The sequence below is a fragment of the Syzygium oleosum genome, unplaced genomic scaffold (assembly GCF_021117445.2).
Source record: "Syzygium oleosum isolate NSW1041296 unplaced genomic scaffold, Sole_v2.1 Sole_v2.11, whole genome shotgun sequence".
Classification (NCBI taxonomy): Eukaryota; Viridiplantae; Streptophyta; class Magnoliopsida; order Myrtales; family Myrtaceae; genus Syzygium; species Syzygium oleosum.
The window spans coordinates 4,473,331-4,487,683 of NW_026607495.1; the positions used below are offsets into that span (position 1 = coordinate 4,473,331).

The 14,353-nt window shown below is 40.7% G+C and overlaps 2 protein-coding genes across 2 annotated transcripts in view; both read left to right on the plus strand.

Annotated features, from left to right (window-relative positions):
• Positions 1 to 10,173, plus strand: LOC115673837 (cysteine-rich receptor-like protein kinase 44). The gene is made up of 7 exons (XM_056316164.1): positions 1 to 181; positions 8,108 to 8,286; positions 8,485 to 8,661; positions 8,809 to 9,019; positions 9,111 to 9,348; positions 9,438 to 9,585; positions 9,665 to 10,173. The coding sequence occupies exons 1-7, from the start codon at positions 1 to 3 to the stop codon at positions 10,013 to 10,015; spliced, it is 1,485 nt and encodes a 494-aa protein (XP_056172139.1). The 3' UTR covers positions 10,016 to 10,173.
• The window catches only part of LOC115673819 (cysteine-rich receptor-like protein kinase 26), a 26,697-nt gene continuing 20,892 nt past the window's right edge, over positions 8,549 to 14,353 (plus strand). The window contains exon 1 of the mRNA XM_030596074.2: positions 8,549 to 8,661. The gene's annotated coding sequence lies outside the window, so the exon portion shown is untranslated. The remainder of the gene's footprint in view (positions 8,662 to 14,353) is intronic.

The window sequence follows — 14,353 nt, forward strand, 5'->3', positions numbered from 1 at the left end:
ATGGCAGACGAGAGAAAGAATAATGATGGCTCGTCATGCCTCTTATTCTTGTCTTCTTTTGTCCTCTCTCTCCACGTTAGCTTCTCTTTAAATAAAGAAGAGGAAGCTGGTGAGCAAGGTGGAAAGAGGCCACAATGTGAGGCCCACGGTGGAGACGGAGAGAAGCTCTCATCGGAAGGAGGTGAGAGCTGTAGCTCGCGTGGGAAGTGAGAGCAAGAAGGTGCTCTCTTGAAGATCCCCGTGTTTGTGCATATATTTACATCCATTTTGAGTGTTTACGTGAGGTTAAACATCATAGATTTCGAGTGTAATTATATGACTGAGAAACACTTGACTGCGAGTGATTGTAAACTCTGTAATACTTCTCCGATTTGATAGTGATTTATTTGTTGGCTCTCCTTGTGGACATAGGTTTCGAGACTCGGACCAAATCACGTAAACTTCTAGTGTGATTTTCTTCTTCCACTCTGTTTCACGTCCTGATTCCCTCGCTCTCGTTCACGCTTCCGCGCACATCAGCAATGTTAGACATACTAAGAAATTTTATGGAAATTCTCTTATTAGGTGTTTAAATAAAAGGGACTCGTGCATTAAATGATCAGCAATCAATAAAAATCAACATCACCAAATAAGAGAGTTTCTGTAAAATCTCTTATTACTTATAAGTTCGATAAGAAATTGCTCCATATCTTTTATGACTTACATTTTGGTTTGGAAAAATACTGAAAAATAGTCATATTCTGACATTTTAAGTTTTAATGAACATATGATAGGATGGGGTAAAAAATAAAATATTCAAATAATTAAATAAATAAGACCTAAGACTGAAGGACAATCGATTCGATCACCGCCGCCTAAGATGGTGACCCAACCTGGCGACGACCACCGTGATTGGTGTTCTCTCTACCACAGTGGTCATGTAAGAGAGAGAGATCAAAATCAACCTAGGGTTACAATCTTCAGGGTCAAACTGGTTTTTTTTCATTAGCACTGATCACCACCACAATGGTGGTCAACTCCATTGTGGTGTTCCTCTAAGATGAGAATATCCATTGTTGGTGATACGCATGTATATATTGGTCCCATATCGGCACATTGGGAACGTCTGATAACTCTGCAAAAGATTTGCAAACTTGCATTGGATGTTCCTTGCTCCGCTCTGTTTCTGTAAACCATATCACTGTCTACTCTGATTTCCGTAAGAAATTCATAAAAGTAATGCAATTGAAGTCGAAAAGGAAACCAATTATTCCTAAAAATTTAAAAATTTTAGAGAATAATTGTTGGCTAGATGAGAGACTTCCAGCTCTATTTATAGAGTTTTCAACCAGACCCTCTCATTACGGACCGGGCTCAACTCGGCCCACACAAGCCATACCCCATATTAAGCTAATTAAGAATCTTTAAATCATACCTTATTAGACCAATCATGTAAAACGATTAAGTACAATCTCAATTGATATAAGCCCACATTAGAAAAACTTTTACATTCTCTCACTTGGGCTATATTAATTGAAACTGTATTGTATGTTCGCACATTTATGTTGGTCTAGTGATTATTCTTAATAGTCAATCTGATCCCATAAAATCTCAAATACCGAATCGTGGCAGTAACTCACACAAAGCCTTCCATGGTCACGAGTGTTTTTAATTCTACTGATATGGATTCAATATGGTTGTGAGGCAAATGAATAACCCCTCAAAGAAAGTGATACCTTATGTGTCATCCCCTTGTTAATCAACATTCTTTCTCCTTAAGTGTCACAAAATCTGATGTGTCACTAGAGAATATCCTTATGGTTCCAATGAACCTCCATATGTCTCGTCCTTATAGTTAACTTCACTTTATGTATAACAAGACATATCATTAAGGTTAATAACTGGATGCCCCTAGCCTTTACTCAAGATTTACACAATACGTTGAGATTTTTACCAGATATATGTATTCAACATAATAACAATGCATTCACAAACACCTTTTGAATGCAAAGGAGTTGCTACATATCCAAAATTGTTACTAAATGTAACAAAACACAGATGCAAATTTTATTAGAGCAAAACAAAAACAGCTCCCACTAAACAACAGCATCCCATGATGCTCCTAAGCCCATGCAAACGACATGTTCAAATACACAAGGGCGAAGGCCTTTAGTTAGTGGATCTGCAACCATATCATCTGTGGAAATATGCTCTACTTTAATGTCACATTTATGAACTGTTTCCTTTATGGTCAAATACTTGACCTCTATGTGTTTAGACCCCTTGAGATCTCTGTTGTTGATAAACAATACTGCAGAGTTATTGTCACAATACAACTGTATGCGTTTATCCACAAAGTCAAACACGACCAACTCCCTAATGAGGTTTCAGAACCAAATAGCCTGAGTAGCAGCCGAAAAGCATGTTACAAACTCCGCTTGTGTAGTAGAGGATGTTACCAAATTCTATTTCTGGCTTTTCCATGATACTACACCTCCCGCTAACTTAAAGATGTTGTCAACCTTAAGTCATCCTGATAGCCAGCAAAGTCTAAATCCCAATACCCTACTAGCTGCTAGTCCTAAACATGTCTATAAATCAACATATAGTCTCGTCCTTTTTAAGTACCTCAAACCTTCTTAGCAGCAACTTAGTAATCGTGTCCTGGATTTGACTGATATCTTCCTAAAAGCCCTGTTACAAAAGTAATATCTGGTCTAGTGCAACTTGAGCATATATGATATTTTCAAGTGCACTAGCATAAGGTACATTTTTCATTTGAGCTTTCTCAATATCTGAGTGAGGACACTACGACAGACTCAGTTTATCACCCTTAATGACAGGAGCAATTCCTGGCTTGCAATACTGTATACTGAATCTTTCTAAAATACGATCAACATATGTCCTCTAAGATAAACCCAATACTTGGACAGAATGATCTCTATGGATCTCAATGCCAAGGACAAAAGACACCTCACCAAGGTTTTTCATATCAAAATTCTTCGACAACATCCACTTTGTCTCATAAAGTACGAGAAAAATAAATTTGCTCCCACTGACCTTAATGTATATACACTGATCTACTTTATTCTCAACAAAACCTAATGAGGTGACAACACTATGAATCTTTAAGTACCGTTGTCTAGAAGCTTGCTTGAGGTCATAAATTGCCTTTTTCAGTCTACACATAAGCTTACATGAATCATCCGCTACAAAACCTTCGAGTTGCACCATAGAGACTTCCTCATCAAGGTCTTCATTCAAAAAAGCATTTTTAACATCCATCTGGTGTAACTATCAAAATGAACCACTAATGCCATGATCACTCTGAAAGAATCTTCATAATAGACTGGAAAGTTACTTCATAGCTTACTCCTTCTCTCTGAGTGAAACCATTGGCTATCAATCTGGCTTTAAACTTCTCAATCTTTCCTTTGGTATCCCTTTTGGTCTTATAGACCCATTTACAACCGATAGGCTTGTGACATTCAGGCGATTCAATAAGCTCCCAAACACCATTATGTTTCATAGACTATATCTCGTCTTTCATCACATCTAACCACAAATCTGACTGAGAACAAGAAACAACATCTGCATAAGTCATTGGATCAATGACATAGCCGATATCGTAGTCATGCTTTCTCAGATAGACTATATAGTCTGGTGATATAACTGATCGTCTCTACTTGATGGATCTCCTGAGTGCATCTACTACAGCCCCATCCTGCACCTAGGGGGTTTGAGGGACTTTATCAGGAGCTACCTCAACAACAGAATCCTAAACCTCAACAGGCTCAATTTATAGTGTAGGAGGTTCCACAATCGTCTGTATAGGTAGAGAAATCAACACAGTATTTCCCACCATACTGTTATCCTCAATTGTCTATGAGCAGCTACCCTTTTCAACTACATCAAATTCCAGAAACTTCACTATCAGTGATTCTACAATTCTTGCACCTCCATGAGGATTATAAAATCGATATCAATTCAAATGATTTGGGTAAGATATGAAGTAACACCGAGTGATTCTGGAGTCCAACTTACTTAATATTGGATTATATAACCTCGCTTCTGCAGAATAACCCCAAACCTTAAGATAATTCAAGTTAGGTTTATATCCAGTCCATAACTCAAAAGGAGTCAATGGAGCGGCTTTGGTAGAAACAAGGTTTAGAATATAAAGTGCGGTTTTCAAAGCTTCACCCCACAGAAAACTAGGTAAATTAGTCTTACTAATCATACTCCTCATCATTTTCATAAGGGTGCGATTGCGCCTTTCGGCTACACCATTCTGTTCAAAACTCCTAGGCATAGTAAACTGAGCTTTTATCCTCGAATCCTCCAAGTATTTGGGAAATGGCCCTTTAAACTGTCCAGCATCGCCATATTTGCCATAATACTCACCACCATGGTTAAATCTGAAAACCTTTATAACTTTTCCCAATTGTTTCTCAACTTTAGTCCAAAAAATCTTGAACTTGTCAAGAGATTCAGACTTTTTCTTAATCAAGTACAGATAATCATATCGAAAATAGTCGTCAATAAATGTGATGAAATAATACTTTCTACACAAAATTGTCGTATTGGGTCCACTAATATCAGTGTGAATGACCTCCAACATGTCAGAACTACGGACTGCAGTTTTCTTCTTTATCTTGGTCATCTTACCCATACAACAATCTACGCAAGTATCTAGGTCACCTTCAAGAGAAGGTAAAATGTCAGCCTTTATCAGCCTTTCCATTCTTTCCCTAGAAATGTGTAAGACTGTTCCTTAGGCAGAGGTCTTTTGGAAACAACATTTTCAGCTATATAAGCGACGTATATATCATTGGGAGTTAAAACACAATCTATACAACCCATTGGATATATTACAGCACCCAACCTTATTTGAATTAAAAAACATAGTAATAACATTGTTTCTTATTTCAAAAGAGTAGCCACACATGTCCAAATAAGACACGAAAACTAAGTTCTGTCTAAAGGAAGGTACATAAAAAGTGTTTCTTAACATCAAATTGAAACCAAAATCTAGAATCAAAATGACATCTCCCATGAACTCAACGTCGACTTTGTTGTTGTTTCGTACAATGAGCTTTGATTCATCCTGATTTGGCTTCCTTCTGTTTGTGAATTCTTGTATGGCAAACTCAACATGATTGGTTACACCACTATCTAGCCTCCATAAATGGATGGGGCTTCTGATAGGTTGGATTCACAAACAAGTGCCAAAGAATCATTACTTGAATGCTCACGCTTAGATAACCTAGTTTTATATCTATTGTAGTTTTTCTTTATATGACCATTCTTTCTATAGAAGTAGCAGCGGTCACCATCCTTCTTTAAGGATGCTTTCTTAGGACCCGAATCATCCGAATGACTGGTGGTTTCATGAGTTCCTTTATGAGTACAATTTTTGAACCTCTTACCCCTTTGGCTACTGGAACTCGAGGCATATAGGGCAAGGTGCCCTTTCTCCTTTTTCAGCTTCTCTTCCTCTGCCACCACCCTGGCTATCAGGTCATTAATTGACCAGGTTTCATCTTGAAAATTATAATTGGTCTTGATAATCCCAAAATCAGGCGGAAGGGTGTTTAGGGTTTGATGCACAATGCAAGTATCAAGAATGGAAACATTAAGAGTTTTAAGTTTTGTCTACAGGTCTACCATCCTAAGAACATAATCCCTAACCCCACCTGAACCATCATATCTCATATTGAAGAGTCCTTGTAGAAGTGTCCCAATTTCAGCATTAGACGAGACACGGTTTCTAGCTTCCATAGCTTACAACATCTATTTAGCAGTGCAGTCCGCTGGCAAACCACTTATTAAGTGTTCCTGAATAGATCGCTTCATAAATAACAAGCAAATCCGATTGCTCTTTTCCCAATCAGCACGGTGTGCCTTCTCGAGACCCGTACTATCAGCAGTGAGGTCTGCCGGCTTATCCTCGGTAAAAGCAATGTAAATATCTGCAAGCTCTATCCCAAACAGAAATCCTCTTTCCATTTCTTAAAGTTTGAACCAGTAAGAACCTCAATAGAAATGGAGTTGCCATTTACAGAAAAGGTGACTGAGAAAATACAAGCAATGTATACAATTAGCATCATGTGAGTACTATACTGAGAGTTACATACATCATCATATAATCACCTTTGGGCAGAATACATGACATGCAGTTATATACTCTTCACATAATAGCGGCCATAAGAATATATTTTAATCTTCGTGAATTCACTACCTTTGGGTGTATGAATCACTAGGATTAGTCATTCCTCAAGCATATGTTGTACATGTGTCCCTCTATGATCCAATACACAATCACTTCCTTTAGGAGTATGACCACACATTATAACAGGAGACATTTCACCATAATATGAGACCGATATTTCTCAAATCCAATTAAGTGTGCCACTTTGGCGATCACTACCCAACTGAACCCTTGAAAATCTCTCATACCAGGGATATGAACTTTATATCTCACATTTACCATATACATGTAATTTTAGACTTGAAGACGGGCAATTTGTCACTAAAATTACATGTCATGACAATTATATCACTCCATCCATCGATACATGTGAGACCTTATACATGTTATCAATGAATTAGCTCTACACATTCTTTATGTGATGATATACATGTGAGCTTGCTATTGTATTTCCAAGACCATAGAGAAATACATGAAAATACACAAATATACCCTAAAATACATGTATATAGGGTTATATACGTATTTTCATACCCTTAATAGCATCAAACATGTAAAATGAATACTCCACAATGTAGAGCATCTCAAAATGAGCACAGCGATACTAAGAACACCCCAAACGGAGCTCGGACGTGCCCTCACGAGCATCCTCAACGAGCGGTGTGTGAAGCGTACGCGCAGTGCATGGGGCCAGCTTGACAAACCGGTTCAACTGGTCCAACTGGTCCGGTCAACGGTCAACCGATCCGATTGTCGTCTGGTCCGATCGTATGACCGGTTTGGTCAACGGGTCAAACTAGGTCAAGTCGCCCGAGTCAACGGTCAACCCAGATCGGCGTGCTGACGTCACTAATGACATCACGCGACACGTGTCACGCATGCATAAAAGCGATGACACGTGTCACCGCGCTTGGCCGGACGAGCCAACCTGCTCACGACACGTGGCCACACGTGACTGCGCGTGGCGGAGCGTGGCCAAACGCACCGGCACTACCTCGGCACCTAGCCACGCGTGGGGCCGCATGCGGCCTCTTTCGGAGGCGCGCCACCCACCAAAACGCTCATCTCGACGAGAAGAGTCCGAATATGTGATCAAAAACAATTTTCATCAGATAAAAATTCTGATAACAAGCCAAATCCAAAAGTTCGAGTTCTAGACTATGGCGGCTCTGATACCACATATTGGCCATCGTTCAAACGACACCCTAGGATCACCACAACTAGAAGCTAGAAACAATGTAATGGATTAAAGAGATTTGTGCACCTGATTTAGGATCCATATTCTCTTGAATGTGGAATAGCGACGATCTATAGCTTAAGCGCTTCTCCCCTATTACCCTCCTGATCCCTAGCGCAATGAGATCGCCATTCAGCCCTCTCTCTCGAGAGAGAGAATTTTCTCTCTAAATCCTTATGAGAGCATTAGATAGAGTTTGAGAGAGATTAGGGCTAGAAGAGAGACTTCCAGCTCTATTTATAGAGTTTTCGGCTTGGCCTTCTCATTACGGATCGTGCTCAACTCGACTCACGCAAGCCAGGCCTCATATTAGACTAATTAAGAATCTTTAAATCATACCTTGCTAGACCAATCCCGTAAAACGGTTAATTACAATCTCAATTAATATAAGCCCACATTAGAAAAACTCTTACAATAATGTGATATATTCCTAATCTTATTAGACGAAAATTGGTAGGATGACAAAATCCAGAATTCTGAATAACTTTCCCTTGAGTTAACAGCGAACGGTACGATGTCACTTTCACATTATAATTTGTGGTGCGTATCTGTTCTTGTTATATCGTTGCAACATGAGTTTCGTTTTCACGGTCGTAATGGCGCTTTAGTAATGTCTATAGTGTATTACTTAGTAAGCAGTAAGCAATGATCATAAATATAATGTGCCTTTTCTCTTGCAGTTGGAAAGAGCAATTCAACGAGGACTGTGATCATTGCGGCCATCACAAGTGTTTCTACACTACTTGTCATCGGCGTTGTCGTCATGCTCCTGAAAGTGAAAAGGAAGATGAAGCAGCCCAGACAAAGTGTTGAAGGCGAGTCTTCATCCTTTTTTATTGGAACAGCAACTATTCATGAGGTTAAAAAAGATCATGAAAATAATTAAGTTGACTAATGACTATGATTTTGCACCAGCAAAGTAGTAAGAGCTGTATCGCTTTCGACAATTAGGCCAAAAACTTTATGAAGGGTTAAGGGTTTAGGTTTTATTAGTAATGCCTGCTGGTGCACTTACATAGACTAAAAGTTTGTGAAACTTTCATTATGAAAACCATGAAAAGATAATGATGCTCGCTTTTTGAGTGACTGCATTTTTGTCTTTCTAGGTGAGTTTGTGCACAAACTTAGCGCGGCGGAGTCGCTGCAATTTGATTTCAGCATTATCAGAGCGGCAACAGATAACTTCTCTGATTCCAAGAAGCTTGGACAAGGCGGTTTTGGTGCTGTTTACAAGGTAATAATTAACAAAGCACGTACTTTACTCTCTTGTATTCAAAATTTCAGCAACCAACTAGTCAAAGACGACATCAATATAATACTCATGGAAATGCTTCAATGTACCAATCAATACTCACAAGGACATACTTTGGTGAAATTTCAGGGTCAGCTCTCCGACGGACGAGAAATTGCAGTGAAACGATTGTCGCGGAATTCCAGCCAAGGGGAAGTAGAATTCAAGAACGAGGTCATATTACTAGCAAGGCTACAACATAGGAACTTGGTCAGTCTCCTAGGTTTCTGTCTGGAAGGAGACGAACAGCTTCTCATTTACGAGTTTGTGCCCAATTCAAGCCTTGATCAGTTCATATTTGGTATGTTTCTAGGGTTGTCATTTGTGAAATCAGATCCTCACAAAGTGATCAATTGACATCTTATAGAATGTGATTCCATCAAAACACGTAGATCGCCTAAAGCGTGCGAATCTCAACTGGGATAGGCGTCACAAGATAATAATGGGTGTCGCTCGAGGGATGATTTACCTACACGAAGACTCTCGACATCGTATCATTCATCGAGACCTCAAAGCCAGCAACATTTTGTTGGACTTAGACATGAATCCTAAGATATCGGATTTTGGTATGGCGAGGTTGTTCACGTTGGACCAAACTCAGGCAGAGACAAACCGAATTGTGGGGACTTAGTAAGTGCCACAACCTCCTAGAGCTAATGATTACCAATAGAACAAAGCAAACAATAGAACTAATATGGTGGACTTATTGTGATGCACAGCGGATATATGGCGCCGGAGTATGTGATGCACGGACACTTCTCGATCAAGTCAGATGTGTTTAGTTTCGGAGTGCTGGTTTTAGAGATTGTGAGCGGTCAAAGGAACAATCACTGCATGGGCAATGACATGGAGGTCCTTACAAGCTATGTGAGTATAAGAACAAACCTTCCCATTTCGCATAATATTCCGGAGATCAATTTGCTTAATTTTTGTCAAATTTTTACAGATTTGGAAGCATTGGAGGGAAGGATCAATATCGAACATCGTCGATCCCTCTATAACTTCTGGTTCGAGTACTGAAATTGCGAGGTGCATCCACATTGGTCTACTATGTGTCCAAGAAAACGCAGTTAACCGGCCAACGATGGCCTCAGTCCTCCTCATGCTTAACAGCCACTCGGTCACTCTCCAAGTGCCATCGAGACCCGCATTCTTTGTGCATAACACCATCGAATTTGATATGTCATCCATGCAAGATTACGGTTCAAGGTTATCTGAGGTCGAGAGATCAAGAAACAAATCGAATCAATTCTCAAAAAACGAGGCCTTTATGACCCAGCCGTACCCACGGGGGTAATCAGCGTGCCCTCCGCATTACTTTTTGTCTTTGTCATGGTTTTTGGATCATCAAAATTTTGAGGAGTCATATGGCTTCAATGGCTTGGGATTAAATCCAGATTCATAGGATGTTGGAAGTGAAGGATACTCACAAAGGAAAAGTACCAAAAAATTCATAAACATATTGCATTAGTATCAATTCAGTCCTTAATCTTTTGATTGGACCAATTCAGTGATAAATCTTTTCACATTGGTACTAATTCAGTCCATGCGACCAATTCAGATCGAAAATTGTTGACGTGGACACCGGTCGTCCTACGTGGTGTGGCCAGCACTGAGATAGATAATTTTTTAATAAATTTTCAAATTTTTTATTAATATTTTAAAAAAAATTCCCTTTTTTTCCTTTCCTTTTTTAACTTGCCTTTTCTTTTTCTTTGGCCTATGGCCGGTGCTATTCAAGGGTCGGTGACCGGCCACAACAGAGGGCGTCGCGGCCCTCTCCGGATCTAGCAAAGGCACAACCCTCACGGCCTGGGCCAGGGTTACCTTACCAAATCTGGCGAGGGTGGCCTCTGTCGAATCTGGCAAGGGCTCGACCCTCGTTGCCTGGGTGAGGTTCGCCCTCGCCAAATCTAGCAAGGGCCACCCTCACGACCTCTAGAGAGGACCCTCACCAGATCCTACAAAGGCAACACTCGCCTATGGCTGGTCGTCGGCCATGGCCGATCACCGATGACGGGCCAAAGAAAAAGAAAGGAAAGAAAAGAAAGCAAAGGAATAAAAAGGGAAAAAATTAATAAAAGAATCGAAGATTTATTAAAAATTATTAAAAAAATTGTTCACATCAGTGCCGGCCGTGTCATGTAGGACGACCAGCGTCCACATCAACAATTTCTAGCCTAAATTGATCAGATGGACTGAATTGGTACTAATGTGAAAAGGTTCATGACTAAATTAATCCAATTGAAAGGTTTATGACTGAATTGGTATCAATGCAATAGGTTTATGACTTTTAAGTACTTTTCGCCACAAAAAGTCATGCCTTATATAAAGGGAAAATTCCAAATAAAGGCCTAAAGTGCCTTTGTTTTTTCAAATAAGAGTCTAAAGTGGACCTTGTCTCAAACGAGAGTCTGAAGTGCCATCGTTTTCTCAAATAAGGGCCTAAAGTGGACCTTGTCTCAAATAAGGGCCTGAAGTAGCTTATCAGTCTCAAAAAAGGGCCTAATCTTGCTGGCCAAAGGGCATTTTTTTTCCTTTTTTCCTTTTTTTTCCTTTTTCTGCTTTTTATTTTCCTTTTCTTTTTCTTTTCCCTGTTTCCTCTAACGGCGACGGCGGAGGTTGCCAGACTCAAGCGAGGACCGCCCAACGCAAGCCACCATCACCCGCCCAGTCCAAGCGAGGCGACCCTCGCCCGACGCTGACAAGGGCAACCCTCACAACCTAGGCAGGGCCGGCCCTCGCCCGACACCGGTGAGGGCAACCCAGCGTCGGGCAAGGGTTTCCCTCGCCAAATCAAGCAAGGGTCACCCTCAACAGCCCAGGCGAGGCCGAGGGCGGCCGTCGCCCAACGCCAGCGAGGGCAACCCTCGCCTGAGGCTGGCGGAGGTCGCCGATGATGGCCATAAGAGGGAAGAGAGAAAAAGAAAAAAAAAAGAAAAAGAAAAGGAAAAGAAAATTAAAGTAAAACAATCAAAAAATTAAAAATATATATTTAAAATTTTTTTGACTAAAATACCTCTTCTCCGACGTCGGAATAGTCACCGGCCGGCCAAAAATCCTTATTTGAGACGATTTGGCTGCTTCATGCCCTTATTTGAGACTAATAAGCCACTCCATGCCCTTATTTGAGACAATGTCCACTTCAGGTACTTATTTGAAAAAATGAGGGCACTTCAAACTCTTATTTGAAATTTTCCTTTGTATAAATAATCATTAAGCACAAGCTTGGTCATTCGACCCTAAGATTCTAGATCCGTCACTATTCATATATGAGAATGCAGGTGAGCCGTAAAAGTGAACGAAATCAAAAGGAGCAAGTTCTTGACGAGATAGACAAATCAAAGCTCATGTCTTATCTCAATAACTAGGCTAAAAGTATGACATTTCATGACAACGCACATTGCAAACGAATATGTCTACATCTTAAGCTTAGGCATGCTGCATTTGCTTGGTTTGATCAAAGTAGGGGGACCTTTTATAGTACAATTTTGTTCACACCGACCCACGTCACAATCAATATTCTCCAATCCCACCCGATTGTAATCATACGTCTCTCCTCATAATTTCTGTATCGCAACATAGGTAAAAGTTATATAACCTACGGTCTAGGAGTAAGGTTTAATCTCGCTTGATCCAATAATTGTCACATCTTTGAAGATTCCATGTAGATTCTCGAAAACCTATAAAATCCCCAGTTAATTAAGTCAGGTCTAGTCAAGTGTTTACTCTTTCTATTGTACTTGTAAATTTCACGAACCGTATTCATTGACTTTCCGTCCTGTGTAATAGGACTGCTTCTTTCCTTATCCTATGCGCGAATTGTCGTCTTGATCTTTCAAAGGTACTACATCCTACTTTTCTTCAATTAGCTTGTCATAGGAGCATTTATTGTCATGATGAATCAAAAAGTACAATATCCCTTTGCTATGTGGATTTTAAATAATTGTTTCTTGTTTGACATTAGAAATATGAAATTTGAGCTTTTATAGCATTGACACTTGAATTTCACCGTCCGGTAAGCGCACATCTATAAAAAAAAAAAATCACGTCGGAGCTTAAGATTCTTATCGCGACAGAGCTTGATCCCCGAGCAAAATAGTCCATATGTCAAATTCCGCATTCATTGCATTTCATTTCATTAGTGTGTGCGTACCACTTCATGAATAAGTAAAAAATTCGCTTTTTTGGTGGATTTTTTAGTCAAACCGAGGAGTCGACCTTTAATTGGGAACATCTGCATTACCTCATCATGCATCCATTTTTTCCACTGCACTTAGTAACTAGGGACATCATGATTTTAGGATATGAACCCCGACGGGGAAAATTTAAATCGATGAAGACGATTGAGCTCTCGCATTAATCAAGCTCATAGCTTGATTCGTGGTTCCCTCTCTCTCTCACTCTCCCTTTCATAATAAAGTCTCCTACGGCCAGTCCCCTCTTGGCTCCCGCTGGACTAAAATTGAACTAGACATAGAGATGGATAGAGAGCCCGAAACCGTTAGCCTCAGCTGCAAAACAGCTGACTTTGCAGCTTACAAACTAAGCTAAAAAGAGGCATTTCTTTGCGTGGACAGAACCGGGTTGCAGGCTGAAATTGCAATACATAGAGGTGGTGGCGGCAGGCATTGTGATAGCTGTTCAAGAATTGGGAGTCGTGGAAGATTAAAGCCACATTCGGCAAAGATGAAGGGGAACGCAAAATGAGTTGTCTAATCTCCTAACGAAAAAGGACAAAAGGAGAATAAGCATGAGAATTAAGTGAAGCATGCAGCAGACAAGGGGCTAAGCATGAATAAAAGAGAGAGCCCTTGGGGCTGGCAAGTCACACAGGCAAGAGCACGTAAAGGTAAAAAGAGAGATTTTGAAGTGGGGGGGGAGGGACACCTTGGTCATGAGTAATCTAAAGAGAGGAAGGAGTCCACTGAACGGGGGGTGGCTCCTCCTCTACTGGTATCTGCTTTCCTCCTCTGCCCTCCCCTGCTCGCGGGTTACTCCGTCAAGTGAGAACGAGTAGACATCGGCGAGTTTAGATCGCTGTCCTGAACAACCCAGGAGCACCATCACATCGTCGTCTTGTACTCATCTCACCCTGCAGACTTCGACGACAATCACTAAGCTAAGTCAAGAATCTCTTCTTTCGTGTGATTTTGCTTTCTATTCGGTCTATGGTAATGTTCCGCATCCAGATTGACGTTGCTGATCTTTTGCTACATGGCAATGAAAACCACCGACAGGAAAGGAATCATGTAGGGGGTGCTGAGACTCAGAGAAAAAAGAGAGGGGTCGACCTGCGACGGTTCTGAAAAAAAGACTCAGAAGCTTTCGAATTATGAACAAGGAAGACACCGCGAAGCTGATGAGCGCCGAGGGAGCTTCGAGTTCGTGATCCACAAGAGAGCCGCCACGGTCTCTCAGACCATCCACAACGTGCTGACCACCCCAGGGGGCTTCACCGAAACAACAGCTCGGAGAAGTGATTCTCCTTAGGAACGGTACCACCATTCTCCGGGAGATTTGCCAATACTTCTACTGGTCCGTGCAGTACGTGAGCACCGCCGCCATTTGTTTTGTTCCAGTACCAGATCACTGTTGTTTTGTTCGTCGTTGGTCACGATGCCACGGAAGTATA